The sequence below is a fragment of the Daucus carota genome, chromosome 8, assembly GCF_001625215.2.
Source record: "Daucus carota subsp. sativus chromosome 8, DH1 v3.0, whole genome shotgun sequence".
NCBI lineage: Eukaryota > Viridiplantae > Streptophyta > Magnoliopsida > Apiales > Apiaceae > Daucus > Daucus carota.
The window spans coordinates 24,145,718-24,164,903 of record NC_030388.2 but is presented as its reverse complement, the minus strand read 5'-3'; the positions used below and the strand labels follow the sequence as shown (position 1 = coordinate 24,164,903).

The following is a 19,186-nucleotide window of genomic DNA, read 5'->3' as shown; positions in this document are numbered from 1 at the left end:
TTTATTTTTTCATAAATTGAATTGAATTAAATTAAATTACTTAAAGTAAATCTCAAATTCTATTATTATCTAATTAGATTATTTTTAATTAGATAATGAAAAAGGAGTCTAATTAGTTGAGTTATAATCAGATAATGAAAAGGAGTTGATTAATTATATTGTATAATAAATAATATTAGTGCTAAAATAATTCTTTTTTTTCTGATTGGTTAACTGCATAAGGTGGTTGAAAGAAAGTTGAAGAATGAATATGATTGGTCTAAAATTTAGGAATGAAATCTGATTGGTCCTAAAATAATTCCTATTTTCTGATTGGTTAACTGCATATAGTGGTAGAAGGAAAGTTGGAGAATCAATATGATTGGTCTAAAATTTAGAGTTGACTTCTGATTAGTCCTAAAATAATTCGGGTAGACTCAGGTATTATAATATACGATAAAAGTTTTAAAATACGTGCAAACAGTACACGGTAAACTATTCCTAAGGACGGATGGACTATTATTTTAGTCATTACACGTGTTTTTGTTGAGATGTGCGACATTTTTCCTTTCTTTAGCCAAAAAAAGGTTTTGAACATACACCGGGTACTTTTTAACCGCTCGCTAGAAAAGAGCACCGTAGAGAAGTGTAAAACTTAAAACCCTAGTTACACACAGTACCATACAAACCTACATTCTTCTCTTTGCTCTCTCTTTTAATTTTTCTCGTCTCTTTCTCTCTCTGTATCTACAAATCTCGCTACTCACAATGTCTACTATGATGGTAACTTCTTCTCTCAAATCTCACTTTAATTCACCAGCTTATATGCTTATATGTATGTGAATTGTACATGTGTTATAAATCACACTCACAATGAATGCGACTGCCATTGATCGACTCAACTGATATTATCAACTTATAAACAATAGGTGTATGTATATGTATGTATAGATCACAGTAGGTGCCACTGTCACTGATGGATTGAACTGATTTTTACTTGATTTTTTAATATTGTAAATGTTAGGGGCCAGAATTCGATTAACTTAAGCTAGTCGTAAACATTAAGCGTGTTTGTCGTTAGTATTCATTCAATTAAGCTAGCGGTATAGGCTTTTTTTTAAGGTTTCGATTAAGCTGAGCTAATTATAAGGATTAGGCGTGTTCGTTGTCATTTATATGTTTCTCGCGGATGATAATGGTTCGGTAGATCTTACATATATATGCTTGTGTTTATATCAGCAAAGTATTGATTAGGACTGCTTTTTTGTTGGCGAAATGAAAATAAAAAAACTATATGTGAAAACAGCAACCTCAGATTATCTTGCTGAAAGAAGGGACTGATACGTCGCAAGGGAAGGCTCAGTTAGTGAGCAACATAAATGCGTGTGGGGCTGTTGCTGATGTGGTTCGGACTACTCTTGGACCAAGGGGTATGGACAAGCTGATTCACGATGATAAGGGAAATACCACTATTTCTAATGATGGTGCCACGATTATGAAGCTTCTTGATATAGTCCATCCTGCAGCTAAGATCCTTGTGGATATTGCCAAGTCACAAGACTCTGAGGTGGGTCTTTTTGCTTGTTTATTAAACATTGTAATTGTAAATTTCTAATTGCTTTTGCTCTATGGAAATAATATGACATGGGTTGTGTTTACTAATACTTTCCTGGTAGTTACCGTTTTAATTATTTCCCTTTATGAGTAGTGACTAGTGAGAAATGATTTTATGCCGGACAAAATTAGATAATGCAATAATGGTTGTCTCTCCAGTCATACTTGTTTCTTCACTTTGTTTGCGTTTTGCAGTAAGTTGTCGTCCTGGAATACTTTGGGTTATTACTTGTTTTTGTAATGTTGTTGTGGCATGCATTTAAGTTTGAGCTAATATTGAAGTATGCTTATAATGCGGGATTTAGCAGTAGTGCTTTCATAAATGAAGTATAAAATTGTGTAGTCAAGCTGTTTGATTCTACAAACAATGGGTGTAGGGCATGATGAAAAATTGTACCTACATAATTGTATATTCTGCTAAAGAATAGTTTTGTGTTTGTATGACAAAAGATGTCTTGCAGATACGATCATGTGTTAAAGATTAGTTTTGTGTTTGTATGACAAAAGATGTCTTGCAGATACTATTACTCGTCACGTACTTGGTTTGACAATTTTAGCTTCTAATGGGTGAGAAGAGTGTAAGAAAATGGAAAACATTGGCGGAATACAAATAAAATCCTGCATATTTATTCCTTCAGTGATCTCCATTTTTCTTATACTCTTCACACCCATAAAAAACTAACAAATGGTATCTAAGCTAGGTTTGATTAAAGAAAACTGGGTGTTACTAATTAGCTTCCATGGCCGAAGAAACCAAAAACAAAGACTCGGTGATATTACTGGCAGAGTTTCTCAAGGTGATGATCAAGCTATCAAAGAAGAACACAAAGTGGTTCAAGAGGATACTAACAGCATAGAAACAAACAGATATGAATGAAAAAAATCATGGCACAAGTGGCCATGGAATAATTCTGCTCTAGAATTGGGTGAGAAATGCTCCACAGAGAGAAGTTCTCTAAACTTGAAAAAAAACACCAACAGAGAACAAATGAAGATGTCTTAAATATATTTATATACACACACGATAAAATATGTTTTTTTACAACTAGCGTAGGTGATAGTCTGTGTAAGAAGTGAAAAATCTAGCATTACCCAACTACAATAGTGTTTCTACCAAAGGTCCACATTGCTTTTAACTATAAGGATACTCTCAATAATGTAACAGGTTGGTGACGGAACAACTACAGTGGTTCTGCTTGCAGGGGAATTCTTAAAGGAGGCAAAGCCTTTTATTGAAGATGGTGTGCACCCACAAAACCTCATCCGGAGCTATAGGACTGCTTCCTATTTGGTAGAGGATCTAAGCTCTTTTGCAATTTGTGTTTTCTCTCTTCTTTTTTCAATAATATAAAATCAGCCTTGGTATTATGTAATTTCAATAGGCAATCGAGAAGATCAAAGAATTAGCTGTTAGCATAGAGGGAAAAAGCTTAGACGAAAAGAGAAGTCTATTAGCTAAATGTGCTGCTACAACTCTCTCGTCGAAGCTTATAGGCGGAGAGAAAGAGTTCTTTGCATCTATGGTTGTTGATTCTGTCCTTGCTATTGGAAATGATGATAGGCTAAACATGATCGGAATAAAGAAGGTAATCATTTTGGTACTGAATGTGGAATAAATTGTGAAGCTACCAGGAATTATCATGTCTTATGAACATGGGTTTATACTATAGCTGTTACAACAAGTGACATTTGTAGTCGAGTGATGTTGATTGCATTGCAAGTTTACCTGTTTGACTTATGTATACTGACATCACTATGAAGCTCTTGATAAGTTTATTTTAACATTTGGGTGTCTTTATTTGAAATTACAGTTGGTCTTCTTGCTATGATATGATTATTCATAGTATGTTACCTTCTATGCTTTGAGTTATCTCAGTTTCCTTTATTTATTATCAAAACTTATTCTACAGGTTCCTGGGGGTACAATGCGCGACTCTTTCCTTGTAAATGGTGTTGCCTTCAAGAAGACATTTTCATATGCCGGTTTTGAACAGCAACCGAAGAAATTTGAAAATCCCGAGATACTACTACTTAACATTGAATTAGAGCTGAAATCAGAAAAAGAAAATGCAGAGATAAGGTTCGATTAGTTCGCATCTTCTAGTAAATTTGTTTTAAGCAACATGCAGTATGAAACTTGCTATATGATTGATCTCGTACACCACAGGCTATCAGATCCATTGCAGTATCAGTCGATTGTTGATGCAGAATGGAATATCATTTATGATAAACTGGATAAATGTGTGAAGAGTGGAGCCAAAATTGTTCTTTCTCGTCTGGCTATTGGTGATCTAGGAACTCAGGTGACTACCTGTTTCACTTATAAAGCATAAATTTGAATTATCTTATTACTTGATCTGATTTCTGGCAAACATTACTGATAGCGTTATAGTTGCCTGCTGTCCGTTTCAGTAAAAATTACCCATAATCATATGGGTGTTGGAACAAATCAATCCAACTTGCCCACTTGTTACAGTGTGCAGTGTTCAAACACTCATTGTGCTTGCTGCAGTTTGAACTTAATGCAATTTTGTTAACATTAGGAAGTGTTTCTATTAAAAATTATCATTTGGTAAGCTCTATGTTTTCTTCAGTATTTTGCAGATCGAGATATTTTTTGTGCTGGCCGTGTCGCTGAAGAGGATTTGCAAAGGGTTGCAGCAGCTACAGGTGGAACTGTTCAGACATCAGTTAACAATGTCATTGATGAGGTTTAATATTTGAATTCACTAGACGACTTATCGTAGACTGTTAAATATGCATCAGCATCAATATTTTCAATGAGAAATATAGAACTTCATGAAATTGTAGCAAGTCAGATCCCTTTTTTATTGTCACTTGGTTAAGTTATTGAGATTGATTTATTAAATAGGTTCTTGGAACTTGTGAGATTTTTGAGGAGAAACAAGTTGGAAATGAGCGCTTCAATATATTTAGTGGATGCCCCTCAGGCCAGACAGCCACTATAGTTCTCCGCGGGGGAGCTGATCAAGTTTGTCTCTATTATTGTTGTATTTTTTTAACTTCTCCTTCCATCCCGCTTTTGTTGTCCACTTCACTTCTTGAACGCATGTTAAGGCACATAAAAGATATGAGTAGCTTCATAACTTAATTTTTTTTTCTGTAAATAAAAATTTAAATCTTGAACTTTTATCCAAAAAACCAAAATTTTAAAAATAATTTGTGAAACTATATTTTATATGCTCCTTATAACACATGCAATTAACATGGACAATAAAATCGGGACTGATGGAGTAATTTTTTGTACAAACTAGTCATTGCACTGTTGATTAAAAATTTGTGGTTGCTATCAGTTCATCGAGGAAGCAGAGCGCAGCTTACATGATGCAATTATGATAGTTCGGAGGGCTATGAAGAACTCTACTGTAGTTGCTGGTGGGGGTGCTATTGATGTATGGATTTGTCGCTTCCTTGCAGACAATTCTAAGTGTTAATATGTATATATGTAGAACGTGGATGACTAATATATTGTTGTTTTGTAGATGGAGATAAGCAGATACTTGAGGCAACATTCACGCACAATAGCTGGAAAGTCCCAACTATTTATAAACTCCTATGCAAAAGCTCTTGAGGTATATGTTATAACGATTCCCAGGAAGATTATCTGCCTAGTGGGTGGCCAAAAGAAGCCATTACTTTTGACTAGTTTTAGCGCTAGTGCACTTTTCTTTTCTACTTTATTATCTTTAGTTTTAAAATTTAAACTGAGCACAATTTTCGTAATTGTCCTTGTAAACTGGCAAGTGAAGCACACATATTTGGGGCAGGTGGTTTGAGTTCCCAATTTGCATAATTCTATTTTACATGTTTGTGTCAGTTTTTGAGATTATGCAAAGATCATATACAAAAGATTCTTGATTGATATCCTGCTAAGAATATAAATCCGATATAAGTAAGAAGCATGTAGTAGTTACTGTTTAAGTTGTCTGGAATTATGAAATATTAGTAAGTTTGGAAATTTGTTATAGGAGAATATATGTTGACTATCTTGAGCTCGACCTTTGTTTGTGGTGTTATCGTGGTTTCTAGCAAGAAGTTAAGAAATTAGTGATTCTCCTTGACTGTGAAGTGTTCAGTTTGGATTCTTTGAAGTCCAACAACTGTATTAAATTTTCGGCTGTATAAAAATTATTCTTCTAGCTTTAATATAGAAGTTGAAACTAATATAGTGCTAGATAGGGGATCCCGCTTTGTACAGTCGTCCGTCAGATATCATTCTGTTAGCTGCATTTTCTCTTCTAACAGCAAGGCAGGTCTATGGGGTCGCTTCTGTAACTGGATAACCATGATCTGGATGTGAATGAGTCAAATTACATGAGCAACCCCTCGCCCTTGACCTTTGGATATCCCTTGCTGCTTGCAGGCTTGAAAATATATCTTTCAAATGAAGACCGTAAAATCTTGATAAATTAAGATTTACATTTTACTTATTACTGTAAGCTGTGTATTTGCAGGTTATCCCACGGCAGCTTTGTGACAATGCGGGATTTGATGCAACTGATGTGCTGAACAATCTGAGACAGAAACATGCGCTAACATCAGGTCCGCCACTTATATCTATATTCCTTCTCAACATATATCTGAAATCTCAAAAAATTCTTGATTAGCATCTAGAATGCGCATCTTTTATGAATTCTCTTGTCTGTTGTGTATGCTTTATGTCCCTAGAGTTTTTGTAGGATATTAGAAGGGGTGGTGTCCTCGTTTATAGGCCTTGAATATGTGATTTTACTAGCCCATGATGTTGCAAAAAAAACTATGTGCAGGTGAGGGTGCACTTTATGGTGTAGATATCAACACCGGTGGGATTGCTGATTCGTACGCAAATTTTGTGTGGGAACCAGCAGTTGTAAAGGTATATTTTGACTACTTGATTAATGTTTAAAATGAAATTCTGCATGTATGGCTTGAAATCTGCAAGGATTTAGCCCAATAGAGCCCCCTCTACTTTTGGCAATAACAGGTGGTCGAGGTCCAAGCCTCAGTGGAGCATGTTTGCATTAATATTTAAATATATATATGTAACTCACCATGCCAAATATAAAATAAGCTTGACGTGTTTTTTGTTGTTGCTGTAGATCAATGCTATTAATGCAGCTACAGAGGCAGCTTGTCTTATCTTGAGTGTGGATGAGACGGTAAAGAACCCGAAGGTAAGATTACTTTCCTCTATAGTCAGGCTGCTTCAGAAATAAATTAAATCACAATCTTAGACTCATTATATTTATTAGCCTGGTCAATTTTTGTGGAGAAATACTTTCATTTAAGAGTTGAGGCTAATTAACTATACTTCTTTAAATGTTACCCTTCTGTGTTTTCACTGCATTTATGTTGTATTTCCGAGCTTCTGATGGCTTCTGGTAAATGTTCGCTATGCAGTCTGAGAGTGCACAGGGCGAAGCTGCTGCAGGTGCAATGGGCAGAGGGCGTGGAGGTGGTCGTGGTAGAGGAATGCGTAGGCGATAGGCTATATAGAAATTAGGTGTATTCTTACGCAATTAATGGGTGGTTCACTTATTGGGGGTTTTTAGGCATGATCAACCGTCTTCATTTTTCTCTTCATTTGCCCTTTGTAACTAAACTATAGATTTAAGGTTGTACTTCTTATATTGTGACTTTGCCCCTAGTGGTGCAATTTTGGTTTAAAATGCTCTAATATTTGTATGGCCTGTGCCGATTTTGACTAAAAGAGTGAAACTTCACATTATGCCGATCTTTTGTATTCTTGAAAGTTGGAGGAAGTGATATGAGTGATCTTGGATAGTTTAACAGTAAAAGTTAAGCTCTTTTTTTTTGCTTGCTACTTGTACTTATATGTATATATGTACTTGTAACATGCAATTAGTCAAAGTTAGAAAATCAGAAATCATCATTTAAAAAAGTTGCTGTCTATGTTTGTACACAATGAAATATGTATAGATAGGCACATCTGACAAAGTTTTGAAGTACTACTAATACACTCTATTAAACTAATGTGGTTTTTCCATGAATTAGTCGGAGAGAACAAATGGTAAAAAAGATGCCTAGAATGTAGTACATGAGAAGATGAAAATAGTTCATTTGCAGTTTGCAGGGGAGTGCAATCAGAATCTAATGAATCTTATTATTACAGTACAGAACGGAACAGTAAGGTTGTACACTAGAACTAAAAACCACAAAGATGATGATAATAATTTCAGTCAAACCATGCAAGTCATACCCGATTATCTGCTAATGTTCACCCGTGTACAGAAAATTTCTTCAAAATTTCTTTGAAAACAGCAAATATATCACCATTGATGTAATCATTATCTACCAAGCTGACCAGGAAGTAACTGTTCTGTACCTGTAACCACAATCAGATGAGGAATAAGTCATCTGCAGAAAATTGTTGGTCCATCACAAAGTCCAAGTCACGCTAAACACAACCAATAGCACTTACCTCTTCTACCAATTTTCTTGAAGGGTCCTCTTCAGAGTATAATTGTGCCCAAGCTTTAGACCAGAGTTCAAATGCCTCATCCTTCCACACTAAAAAGCTGGAAGGATCCACCACAGTTGGTTGTATGATTTCCTTTGAAGGGAACACACCCCATGTCACCGCATTTACTTCAGAGTTGCCGATGTTAGAAACCCAGCTTCCTTTTTTATCCACAGCCATATAGGTGAGCGACGTGAAGGCTTTGCATTTCTCGACAAGAGCATGTAATTTCTGACTAGAGCAGAAGAACTCTACGTAAGGCTTCTGATAAACATAGCCACCCGGGCCTCCCCATCCTGCAGACCAAGTTGCAAAACAATACATGAAACTAATCTTTTCTAAGGAGGGCATGCTTGATGGCACATCTAGAACTAATCTCCCTTGTGACTATATACTGAGATAGGGGACTGGATATACTGAGAGAGGGTTTGAGGTGATCTTATATACCGGCTATATCAGTAAGGCTAATAGATAATAATTCTGGGGATCGTTCAAATTAAACAGACTTAAAATACTACACCAGAAGCGAAATGAAAAGGCGAAACATGTGGCTTACCAACAGACAGAGAGTCAGATTTTGCTCCATTAACTGCTGGTTGGCTATTGATTGTGAGAAAGCCTTTGGAGTTAATACTCCCAAGCTGCTCATTGATAATCTTAGTCTCTGGTTGAAGCCCGTCCAACTCCGACCACGGACTACTTTTCAATTTTCCCAGGCAGAACAGGTTAAATCTCTGATTTATAATAGTGCCTTTAGAATCACATCGATAACAGAATCATATTAACAGTTGCAGACATAGTATACATTGCCGTAGGCACACATACCTCATAAACATCTTCAATACTTTTCAAAGGGACAGCCCATTCTTCATTAAGTTTCTTATCACGTGAACGTGGTCGCATGAACTGTTGCATAAGCAAAGAATGATAATACTGCTAATGCCACTTGACATCTCAACTATGTACTAGTTTGAAATTGGTTAGTGAAAAAAGAGTGGTAAAAGAAAAAAAATAACAGCATTGCGTTCAGTATCATATGGCCACAATAGTGGCTAAAAATGCAAGTTAAAGTGTGAACTTTGAACTATGCAGTAAAATCCTTAGCCATTTTTATAGAGCTGAGCTTATTTGGAACATTACTTTCAGCGAATGTATCAGAACGAAATAACTTAAATATGCTTGAATGACACTGAGTTTGCTTGAAAGATCAGAGCTATAAACAAGGTCATAACCTACAACTTAAATGAAACTAATGAGGTTTACCTGATGATCCGCCATAGCTCCATACGAAGCGTTGCAGGAATCACCCCATCGACCATTTGGGTATTGCTCCCAGCCTATAGTTCTTGATATATAGCTCTTTGGACGATTAGCCCTTCCGTTATTGAAAATAAGATTAATACATTAAGGATTATTCTGGAAGTCGTTAAGTGCAGTAAAAACATAGCAATACAGTTATTTCTTGACATTACATACCAGAATATTGGGCGGACATTTTCTTTAACACGGAAAACATTGGTTGGCCGTCTCCATGGCAAAGGCCTTGAAATTTTAGACTCCTCAATCAGTCCAAGATTCTATAAACACGGGTAAGTATAAAGTCACACACACAGACATGTTTAATCAACTGGAAAAAGATTGCATATGGATATGATGTATAACCGTTAATATTGCCAATGCCGATTTCTCCATGTTTAAAGTGTAAAGATGCAATTGCTTAATTCCTGTAGCCATGATCTTCTTGCACATTTCAGTTCCAAGGTGAATTCCATAAGCTCTGACAGCTTCTTCATTGTCCTTGATGGATTCCAAAGCATCTGTAACTTCAGCAGGTATCTGTTCTAAGTAGATATATATTAGATTACACAGAACTTTGAAAGCACTGGCATATAAAAACATTCACCCACAATATATATAGATAACAATATGAGGTAACCATGTAAACAGATGAAACAGGTTGTGCATTAAAAATCTTCTACACATCATCTGGAGATCACTTGGAAACTAATTGCAGCTAAGTTTTAAATTTAACTCGGGACGAAATTTCGTGGCATTCATGTTACATGTTACACATGCTAATTAAGTACAAAAGTCCCCCTCTTTCTATAAAATATTGACAAAAGCTATTTAAATTACTGCTAAAACTGCAGTGTACATTTAACTAATATATTACAAATCTAACTTGATAAAGAAACAATAATAATAAGGCATTAAGGTAACTGTTAAAGATATACTATCAGTTATTTAAGTCATCTTAACCTAGATATCTTTTGTGTTTAACTATTGAAAGCATAAATAATTTGAACAGGATCTTCAATACAAAGTACAAAGTCGTCTTATTTTAAAATTCTGCAGCATAAGCATAACATTAACATTGAATTTCAATATATGGCCATCAGGCCCAGATGAGATGGTGAAAAGACTAAAATGCTAAAAGATGGCCAAGAACTTATAATGGCTGTAAAGAAGATGAAAAGGTCTATTTTGAATCTTTGATTCATCTAATTTAGGGTGCTTGTTATCGGATGCCCCAAATCACACATTAATAAACTTTATAAGCCATCAACCTAATGTTGATGCATTATTACAAGTTTCTGATTACTTCTGTTCCTCAAACGATGCCAATAAAAGTTCACTTATAAATCCCGGGTTGGAGTGATTACCCTGGCGTGGGGATTCCATTTGTTTGCCAGTGCATTAATATGGCCACTAGTTGGAAAGGTAACTTGGCATGTGTAAGCCGTTCACAGTTATATGTTCTGCCTAATATTGTTTTCGAGACATAGTTAACATGCAAATTGAAACATTTTGACATGTGAATTACATAATTGCTCCTAATAGAAACAAGATAAATAAACTGCAAATTGAAACATCATGGCTTATTATGATGTAGTATATGTCAAAAAAGATTAGAATTGCAGCTTAAATAGTAAAAGGTGGAGTTTATTGTCAATTTCCAAAAATAAAGCATGGGCATGTCGCATGTGAGAAAACTATAAATTCTACACTCAACAATTTCCAATTATATTTTGTATGAAACCAGATAAATCACGTACTTAGTTGCAGGCTCAGCATTTACGAGACTGTACCTTGGTTTTGCAAAACCCGGTCATTCGGATGAAACCCTTATAGTTGTTAATGGGCATGATGCCAGGAACTATTGGAATGGTTATTCCAATTTCCCGACAGTCATTTACAAACTTGAGGAAAATATCTGTATCATAGAATAGTTGGGTGACAATAACATCTGCTCCGGCATCCACCTATAAATCAAACACAATCAGTAAGCAGGCCAGATATGTCCAAATAGCAGTCTAAGGTTTCTAGGAACATTAAAGTTCCTGATCAGGGTAAACACCAATGGATCACAACATAAGATTGTGATTTCTGTTTTAAAGAACAGTCTAAAATTCACATAAATTCACTAATGTGAAACAGTTACCTTTTTCTTTAGGTAAGCCATGTCACTCTTATAGCTCTCTAACGTGGCCTCTCCGGTACTCTGTATTACATCTGGATGCGCCTCTGCAAGAGGATTTTTAATAGGGTGGTTATATTGTGAAAGCCAATTCCGTATCTCTAGCTAAAAGATTTTAAATATGCAACAATAAAAAAGTAGACTCGAGACCTGGATAGCCTGCAACAGTAATGCCAAAGTAGTCACCGTATTTAGAGCGCATATGCTTGACCTGCCAGAGATGATGATCTTCAAATTGTAAAACATTTGAACACTTCTCTTTTCATTTGGTAGATTTTAAGTAAAACATCATATAATAGTACCAAAATGATATTTAGAATATTGAAATAACTTTGCTAACTCTTCTGGCAAACATTTCTTGACAAAATCACAAAATCAAACATATTGCTTAAGGTAAAATAAAACAAGCGCAAGAAAATCAACTCACAAGATCAAGAGCACACGAAAACCCTCCCTTAACCTGCACAAACTTATCCTGCCCATGAGGCGGATCACCGCGCAGCGCCAGCACATTCTGAATCCCATTCTTCTTAATGGTATCCAGTGCGTGATCAATCTTATCCACAGGCATATTAGTACACGTCAAATGCATCATGGTCTCGACGCAGACCATGTTCTGCATCCGATTGGCGATCTCAAGCGTGAGATCAGCGGTGGATCCTCCGGCACCCCATGTGATGTCACAGAATGTGGGGTTATGCGCCACCATTCTCTCCATCTTCTCGAACAGATTCTCCACGCCTTCCTCGGTTTTTGGCGGGAAGAATTCGAAGGAGAAGACGACGTCGTTCTGAGAGGCGCGGATCTTGTCGATTACCTTCATGGCGGTGTTGAGGATTGTCACGTAAGATGTTGCAGAGGGGTTTGATATGGGATTGTGTTGTATTAGATGATTATATAAATAGATACGAGATGAAATGTGGAAATTATAGTTTAAGACAAAACACAGGCGCACGATTTTGAGATGTTTTTATAGGTGAAGAATCTGAGTTAGTGTCGGTGTGAGAATTAAATGGCGTGGCCACATTGTCTACCAGGCTTGGCGCCGGTGACTTGGCATGCTTCTGTCACTACTTATTACTATATTGCAGTCATCTTCTTCTCTTCCTTTCTTCCAAATCGGTGCAAGTGATTACAAGTCGAATAAAGTGAAATATCTCTTTAAAACCTAGTTCATGTTGTGTTTTGTATTTCAATCCAAAAAGCTAGATGTGTAACATTTTTTTTAGTTTTAGCCGAAAACACAACTTGAAGTTACATTTTGAGCTCAAAACCACACGGTAAAGCATTTTAAGTGACGGGAGGTGATGTCGCGCTTTGAGTGTCTGAAAACGCAACTTTAAGTAGCATTTTAAGCTTAAACGCCATATCTGAGGTGATTTTTCCGGATGTGATATTTGGGACATTATCGCTATTTTTTCATTGAATAAAAGTCGTTGAATTGAACTCCAATTGTCTTAAAATCATTTGTAAGTGGCTGTTGCAACTTTCTACACAACAAACTGAACATTACAAAGAAATGCGAATTGATCTGTTCAAGGTATGAAGACTTGACGAAAAGTCTTAAAAATTTCCTTACATTATGAATTTTCATAAAACCTAAACTCATTGTGAAGCCTTATTGTTCTGTGCCTAGTTGTTCCAAAATGACTCAAATCATATGTAAACATTAATTTTTCGTTACCTGTTGTCGTAGGTGTAAAACAAACGACTCGCATGCTTCTGGTTCAGCCATTCATTTCCTACAGAGAGAGCCAGTTCTTGTCACTTTCCAAGTATTTCAACCATTTACAAGGGTAGCTTCTCCCATCCTCTACATTCGAAGCAGTGATGCTGTCATACTCGTCGATATGTTGTACAAAATCATAGCTTCTTTTGTTTCCTACATTGACAGTGCTGCTGCTGTACTCGTCAGTAGTTGTAGCCTCCTCCGTTTTGTATAGTAGATGAATCCCATGGATTTTTACCCTTGGCGCTGTCAATTCAATTTTATCATCACCTTCTGTGACTGGGAAATCAGATCTTGGTACTATTATCATCAATGGTCCGTTATTAATATAAAAACTCCCGGTCCATACAAAATCACTTCTGATATTCTTCACAGAATAAGTACTGACATAATTAATATACCCCCCTAAGTGTGTAAAGCAAAGAATCATAGCCAAGAAATTGTGCGACACATCTGGCACCAAATTTAAAGATAATGTCGACTCTGAATTAGCTGATTCGCTCAAATCCAGTGATTCATTAATCCAGTCTGGGAACTCTGCTGAAGTATATATCTTGATTTCATGCCCAAATCCAGAGTATATCTGTTGCCAAAATTTTAAAAATGTTAACCAACATTAATACTTATTTAACTAAATTTTAACTTGAAAAACAAGGTTAGGCATAGTAATGTATAAAAAAGGTAAATTATCCAAACCTCAAAGAAACATTTACTGGAAGTGCATGCTAGAGATGAGTTGCAGCCTCCCAGATCAAGTATTCTAATAGAAGTCAGTTGCTTTAAGCCTTGAATCTCCGTCAGACTACTACAACCTGTCAGGTGAAGAACTTCTAAAGAAGCGAGTTCCTCCAAGCCTAGAATTTCTGCCAAAGCACTACAATTTCTAAGGTTTAACGTCTCTAACTGTTTCAAACTGTATACATGTAATCTTTTCATAGATGTACAGCCATTTGCCCTTATCCATTTAAGATTAGGTGGAAGTTTTACAATGTACAATAGACGGCAACAATCCTCAATTTCAAGATTTTGCAGAGATCTCATGTTGCAGACCGAGTCTGGAAGAGATTCAAGGTTCTCGTTATTATTGAGTCTCAGCTGAACAAGCTTAAAAAGACAACCGATAGAATCTGGTAACTTTGAAACAGTTAGTTCTGTAGCATTTAGCACTTTAAGGGATTGAATATTCCCACATTGTACTGGCAATGCTTTGAGACTCCTACAGTCACTAATACTTAAAACTTCCAATGCTCTTAAGTTGCAAACATTTCCCGGAAGAGTTTCAAGGTAGTTGTTGCTACTTAATCTCAGTTCCACAAGTTTACCAAGACATCCAATTGAATCTGGTAATTTCAAAACAGACAGTCCCTCTGCATCAAGCTTTCTAAGGGATTCGATGTTCCCCAGTTTTAAAGGCAATGCTTCCACACTACTGCAACCGCTAATACATAAAACTTCCAATGCTCTTAAGTTGCAAATGCTGTCAGGAATATTTTCAAGATTTTTGTTATAACTTAACTCCAACACGACAAGCTTACTAAGACATCCAATCGAATCTGGTAATTTTGAAACTGTTAGTTCCTCCGCATTGAGCTCTTCTAGGGATTTAATGTTTCCTAGTTCTGCAGGCAATGCTTGTAGCCTACGACAACTAACAATATCTAGCCTTTTCAATGCTGTCAAGTTGCAAATGGTGTCTGGAAGACATCTAAGGTTCACACAGCCACCCAGATTTAAGGAAACAAGCTTCACCAAACTTCCAATTGATATGTGGACCTCCTCCAAGCTTTTACAACCCTCAAGGTTTAAAGTTTCAAGACACGGAAACTTTGTAAAGTCTGGAGTAGTCGTTAATTCTAGAGAATCCGAGAGGTCTAGAGTCATTAACTTCTCAAATATCTGCGAAGCCTGTAAAAATGAGGGCAACTGGAAAAAATTAGATCAGAAGTTCTTATGTAATTTAATTATTTTGCTGAAGTTCTTCTAGAAATTGTTAAATAGGCAAGAAACATACTGACAATACCTACCATGGTTACCTCCCACGCTATTCTCAATTTGCTATGAGGCAACTTAAGAACAACAAGATTTTGCGGGTAAAATTCAGAGGGTAAACACTTTAAAGGACAAAACTCCCAACAGAGCCATCTCAAATCTTCAAATATTTGTTCATAGCTTCCAATGAGACTTAGATAATTTAAGCAAAGAAACCTTAAGTTACTCATCCTTTTGAATGTTTCTGTATTGAATGATACTCCATTAAGTGCAGTTTGGTAGTAAAAGTCACTCGGAATGATAGCCTCAATAGCTTCGGTTCCCTGACACACACACACACACACACACACAAATATATCAAGCAAGAAAACTAATAACCATCAGTTGTTAGGTACAACTAAGAAAAGAAATTGGTGTACAATTACCTTGTGCTTTTTTCAGCTTATAATTTCATGTCATGAGCAATTATATATATAATGACGAGTGAAGTTGTATCATGTAATATCTGAAATGAAACCGTCAAAAACATTCATACATACAAGGAAATTACCTTGTGTTTCTTCAACACAATGCATATATCTTTTGATGCCCACAATCTGCTATGTTTCCCAGGCTCATCAGCAGAATTGTTGCGTGCAACTTCCCTTCCCATATCCCTAAGAAGATCATGCATCCTCAACTCATCTCTATCATTGGTTGTCAGTAAACATCTCTTATCTAGAATATCAATATTATGTTCAACATAGGAATAATAAGTTTTCAATATTTCAACCACCTCTATTTTCTTCCTTCCTATGAAAAAACAAGCAATGTCAAGGAACATTTTCTTCAGCATAGGATCATCTGATTCTAAGGCATCCAAGCTAATTAAAAGTTTGTGCTGTATAGTGCTGTTGGGATGTCGCTGTAGTTTCTCAATGTAAGATTTCCATCCTACCTCAGATCGCATGGACAAATATGAGCCGAAAACCTTCAGAGCCAAGGGAAGGCCACCAGCAAGACGTAGAATGTCTTTGGACAATACCATAAAAGTGTTGTCTGGTTTAGCCTTTTCAAATGCATGTTGGGTAAATAGTGCCAGCGACTCAGCATCATCCAACTCATTTACCCTGTATCTGGACTCCACCTCAATTTTATCCAGTATCTCTTCATCCCTAGTAGTTATTATCACTATACTCCCCGAAGCAAATGGTCCTACCAAAGATTCATATTGTTCAAGCTCGTCTATATCATCAATAAGAACCAGAATTTTTGCTGAACAAATTATCTCTCTTATAGACTTGGTCCCTTCTTCAACATTGTGAATTTTCACTCTTGTTTTACTTTTAAGAATATCATTAATTAGTTGCTGTTGTAAAGATACAATGCCTTTGACCGTCTTGGAAACCTCCCTAATGTTTGCAAGGAAGCAGCTTCCCTGAAAGCCCCGTAGCAGGAGTTGATTATAAAGAGCTTTGGCAAGAGTTGTTTTTCCAACGCCACCCATACCATATATACCAATTCTATAGACGCCTTCCGTGTCACTGCTCAACAATGTCATTAGGCATTCAACACGAGAATTCAACCCAACTGGATACTTGGCAACTTCTAAAGCCTTGAGATTTATTTTGCGTAGAATCTCCTCAACAATTTCATTCACTATATGAGCTTCACACCTGCAATGGAGTTCCTATTACTATATATGGATCAACTCTCACATATAAATTAGTCCAAAATTTTAGAAAAAAAATACTGGTAGCAAGATAGGTAGTAAATATGTCAAAGTTTTAATTGAATGATTTCTAGTAGGAAAACCAAATATCTAATTCTCACCACTTAAGGCTTTGTAAGTAAACATGTACTTGTATTTCTATTTTTGTATAATACTCTGATCTAATTTTTAATTTTTATTATTTTATCATCATGTCGCCTTCTGTACAAGTTCACATCAAGTCCCAATCAAGTTCATGTCATACAATTTAACAAAAAAACGTTTATTTTGACATAATATCACAAAATTTAGCAAGATGTAACTTAATTTGAAATGAGTGATGCAAATGAGACCAAAACTTTGTCGGTGATCCACTTTGATACATTGAAACGAAGCAAGTGACCTAATTGATAATTAAGTCTAATATATAAATGTAATTCTGATTAATTATTCTTGAATGCTAGCAGAATGGAGCATATTACCTCTTTGCAGACACATGTTTTCCAGAAAATTCGGCAACTTCTGTTAGTGCAAGGCGCCACTTGTGAATTTTCTCCATTTCACCTACGAAACGAATTTCATGTTTCTGGAATGCTTCATGATAACTCCCAGTTTGGTGGCGCACAACTGATGGTTCAATGTTGTAGAACACGGGAATAATCAATCTTTGCTCTGTTTTGCAACAATTGAGGATGTTTATCAGCTCATCAAGGCACCATCTCGAAGAAGCATAGTTTTCAGAAAGGACAACTATGTAAGTCTTGGATTGATGAATAGCTGAGACCAATGCGTCTGTGATTGCTTCTCCGCTAAGTAGTTCAGGATCATCCTTAAACGTTCGAATTCCATGACGAACTAGAGCGTGGTACAAATGACTAGTAAAATTAAATTGAGTGTCTTCGCCGCGAAAACTCAAAAAAGCGTGGTAGCCAGTAGGATTTAAATATGAAGCACAAGAGGATGGGGTTGAAGAACTTGCAGAAGCCATTGATAAAATTTAAGTAACAGATTAATAATTGTGATATAACATATGAAATTTACGACCACTGGTTATGTGTATAGATCACATACAACAATTCTTTGTTGATGTTGTATCAGTCACAGTGTGGCGCAAAGCCTGGTAGTCAACATTGCACGAAAATATCAGCATTCGAAAATGACAGAATTTTAGTGCCGGCTTGCAGGGTTGGGACTTCTTTCATGTCAACTGAGGGTGACAACTTCGGTAGTTTGTCTCAGCAATCAGATATATTTCGGGTCAATGGTATGATTTTCCAATAATTTTCGGATTTTGTCCCAGTAAATCGGGTTGCGGATTGGGTCGGATTTCAGGTCGTGTTTTAATTGTTTAGGGTGTCTTTCATGTTAATATTTATTATTTGGCTCAATTAAATTTTTTAAAAATTAATATCTTTTTAGAAAGTTAGAAGTTATCCTACCAATTCTATCCCATCAATAATATACATTTTTATTTTATTCAAAAAAAATAATATACATTTTTATAATTAATCTATACTATATAACCTATTTTTGATTAATAAGTAATCATGTCCCTCTAAAATTGAAGTCCATTGAAAAGATTGTACCTATTATTAGAATTATGCAAATTAAAATATATTTTACTCTACTAATATAAATACATCAGAAAAGACCTTTTTTTTTTTAACGTAGGAACTCACAACGGCTACCCTTCGAGTGCGCCCTGGTAAACTCACGAGCTCACGTAATAGCCTGCAAACATGTTAGATAAATTTTACATAATATTTTTAGCGAACACCGTTTGAAATGCTCTAAATATTTTGTAAAATTTGTAAGAAGACATTTTGTTTCCATTGTCCTGGTGATTGCTTGATTGGTGATATTTTTTTTATAAAAATATGTTATTATTATTTAAAATCATTATAAATTGAATATATTATTATAATATGTGAAATCTTGTTACAGTTGATAAAATATAAGCCAACATTTTTGGTATTGAACTTTTTGTACATTATAATTTTTATATTATATATAATTATATAAAATAAATATATTAATCATTTTTTTACTAAGGCTAATGCTCCTGTAACGATACATTTATTTGGATTTTTGAAGATTCAAACACCGGACTATTGACCAAGTTGTTTCGTTCCACTTTGCACTATTGGTTTTTCTCTTCAAAGAAAAAAAAAAGTATTGATTTTTCATTTTTCCTTATACTTGACCAGAAGGAATTAATACGACACA

At 35.7% G+C, this 19,186-nt stretch overlaps 3 protein-coding genes across 3 annotated transcripts; 1 reads left to right on the top strand and 2 right to left on the bottom strand.

Annotated features, from left to right (window-relative positions):
* The first annotated feature begins 596 nt into the window (after nucleotides 1–596).
* Nucleotides 597–7,327, top strand: LOC108200071 (T-complex protein 1 subunit eta). Its single transcript, XM_017368130.2, has 14 exons — nucleotides 597–762; nucleotides 1,286–1,546; nucleotides 2,759–2,884; nucleotides 2,976–3,179; nucleotides 3,504–3,673; nucleotides 3,761–3,896; nucleotides 4,188–4,304; nucleotides 4,466–4,585; nucleotides 4,908–5,006; nucleotides 5,097–5,186; nucleotides 6,069–6,156; nucleotides 6,381–6,469; nucleotides 6,693–6,767; nucleotides 6,994–7,327. Exons 1-14 carry the CDS (start codon nucleotides 748–750, stop codon nucleotides 7,078–7,080), a joined length of 1,677 nt encoding a protein of 558 aa, XP_017223619.1. The 5' UTR covers nucleotides 597–747; the 3' UTR covers nucleotides 7,081–7,327.
* Nucleotides 7,328–7,695: 368 nt separating this feature from the next.
* On the bottom strand, nucleotides 7,696–12,596 carry LOC108197875 (probable methylenetetrahydrofolate reductase (NADH)). Its single transcript, XM_017365608.2, has 11 exons — nucleotides 11,980–12,596; nucleotides 11,703–11,763; nucleotides 11,517–11,599; nucleotides 11,164–11,337; nucleotides 9,737–9,910; nucleotides 9,551–9,651; nucleotides 9,338–9,449; nucleotides 8,900–8,980; nucleotides 8,631–8,808; nucleotides 8,036–8,370; nucleotides 7,696–7,939 (listed from the first exon to the last, which is right to left on the bottom strand). The coding sequence occupies exons 1-11, from the start codon at nucleotides 12,373–12,375 to the stop codon at nucleotides 7,832–7,834; spliced, it is 1,803 nt and encodes a 600-aa protein (XP_017221097.1). The 5' UTR covers nucleotides 12,376–12,596; the 3' UTR covers nucleotides 7,696–7,831.
* A 409-nt stretch (nucleotides 12,597–13,005) lies between these two features.
* On the bottom strand, nucleotides 13,006–18,059 carry LOC108198400 (TMV resistance protein N-like). Its single transcript, XM_064082594.1, has 5 exons — nucleotides 17,443–18,059; nucleotides 15,821–16,925; nucleotides 15,306–15,593; nucleotides 13,978–15,186; nucleotides 13,006–13,864 (listed from the first exon to the last, which is right to left on the bottom strand). The coding sequence occupies exons 1-5, from the start codon at nucleotides 17,946–17,948 to the stop codon at nucleotides 13,295–13,297; spliced, it is 3,678 nt and encodes a 1,225-aa protein (XP_063938664.1). The 5' UTR covers nucleotides 17,949–18,059; the 3' UTR covers nucleotides 13,006–13,294.
* Nucleotides 18,060–19,186: the final 1,127 nt, after the last annotated feature.

Coding starts and splice junctions, on each gene's coding strand:
- LOC108200071 (XM_017368130.2), top strand. Junction 3,897..4,187: donor TTGGTGATCTAGGAACTCAG/GTGACTACCTGT, acceptor TGTTTTCTTCAG/TATTTTGCAGATCGAGATAT. Junction 5,187..6,068: donor CCTATGCAAAAGCTCTTGAG/GTATATGTTATA, acceptor GTGTATTTGCAG/GTTATCCCACGGCAGCTTTG.
- LOC108197875 (XM_017365608.2), bottom strand. CDS start 12,375: ATGAAGGTAATCGACAAGATCCGCGCCTCTCAGAACGACGTCGTCTTC. Junction 9,450..9,550: donor AATGTCCGCCCAATATTCTG/GTATGTAATGTC, acceptor CAATAACGGAAG/GGCTAATCGTCCAAAGAGCT. Junction 7,940..8,035: donor CAAGAAAATTGGTAGAAGAG/GTAAGTGCTATT, acceptor TTGTGGTTACAG/GTACAGAACAGTTACTTCCT.
- LOC108198400 (XM_064082594.1), bottom strand. CDS start 17,948: ATGGCTTCTGCAAGTTCTTCAACCCCATCCTCTTGTGCTTCATATTTA. Junction 15,594..15,820: donor TTGTGTTGAAGAAACACAAG/GTAATTTCCTTG, acceptor TGTGTGTGTCAG/GGAACCGAAGCTATTGAGGC. Junction 15,187..15,305: donor TAGCGTGGGAGGTAACCATG/GTAGGTATTGTC, acceptor TCATTTTTACAG/GCTTCGCAGATATTTGAGAA.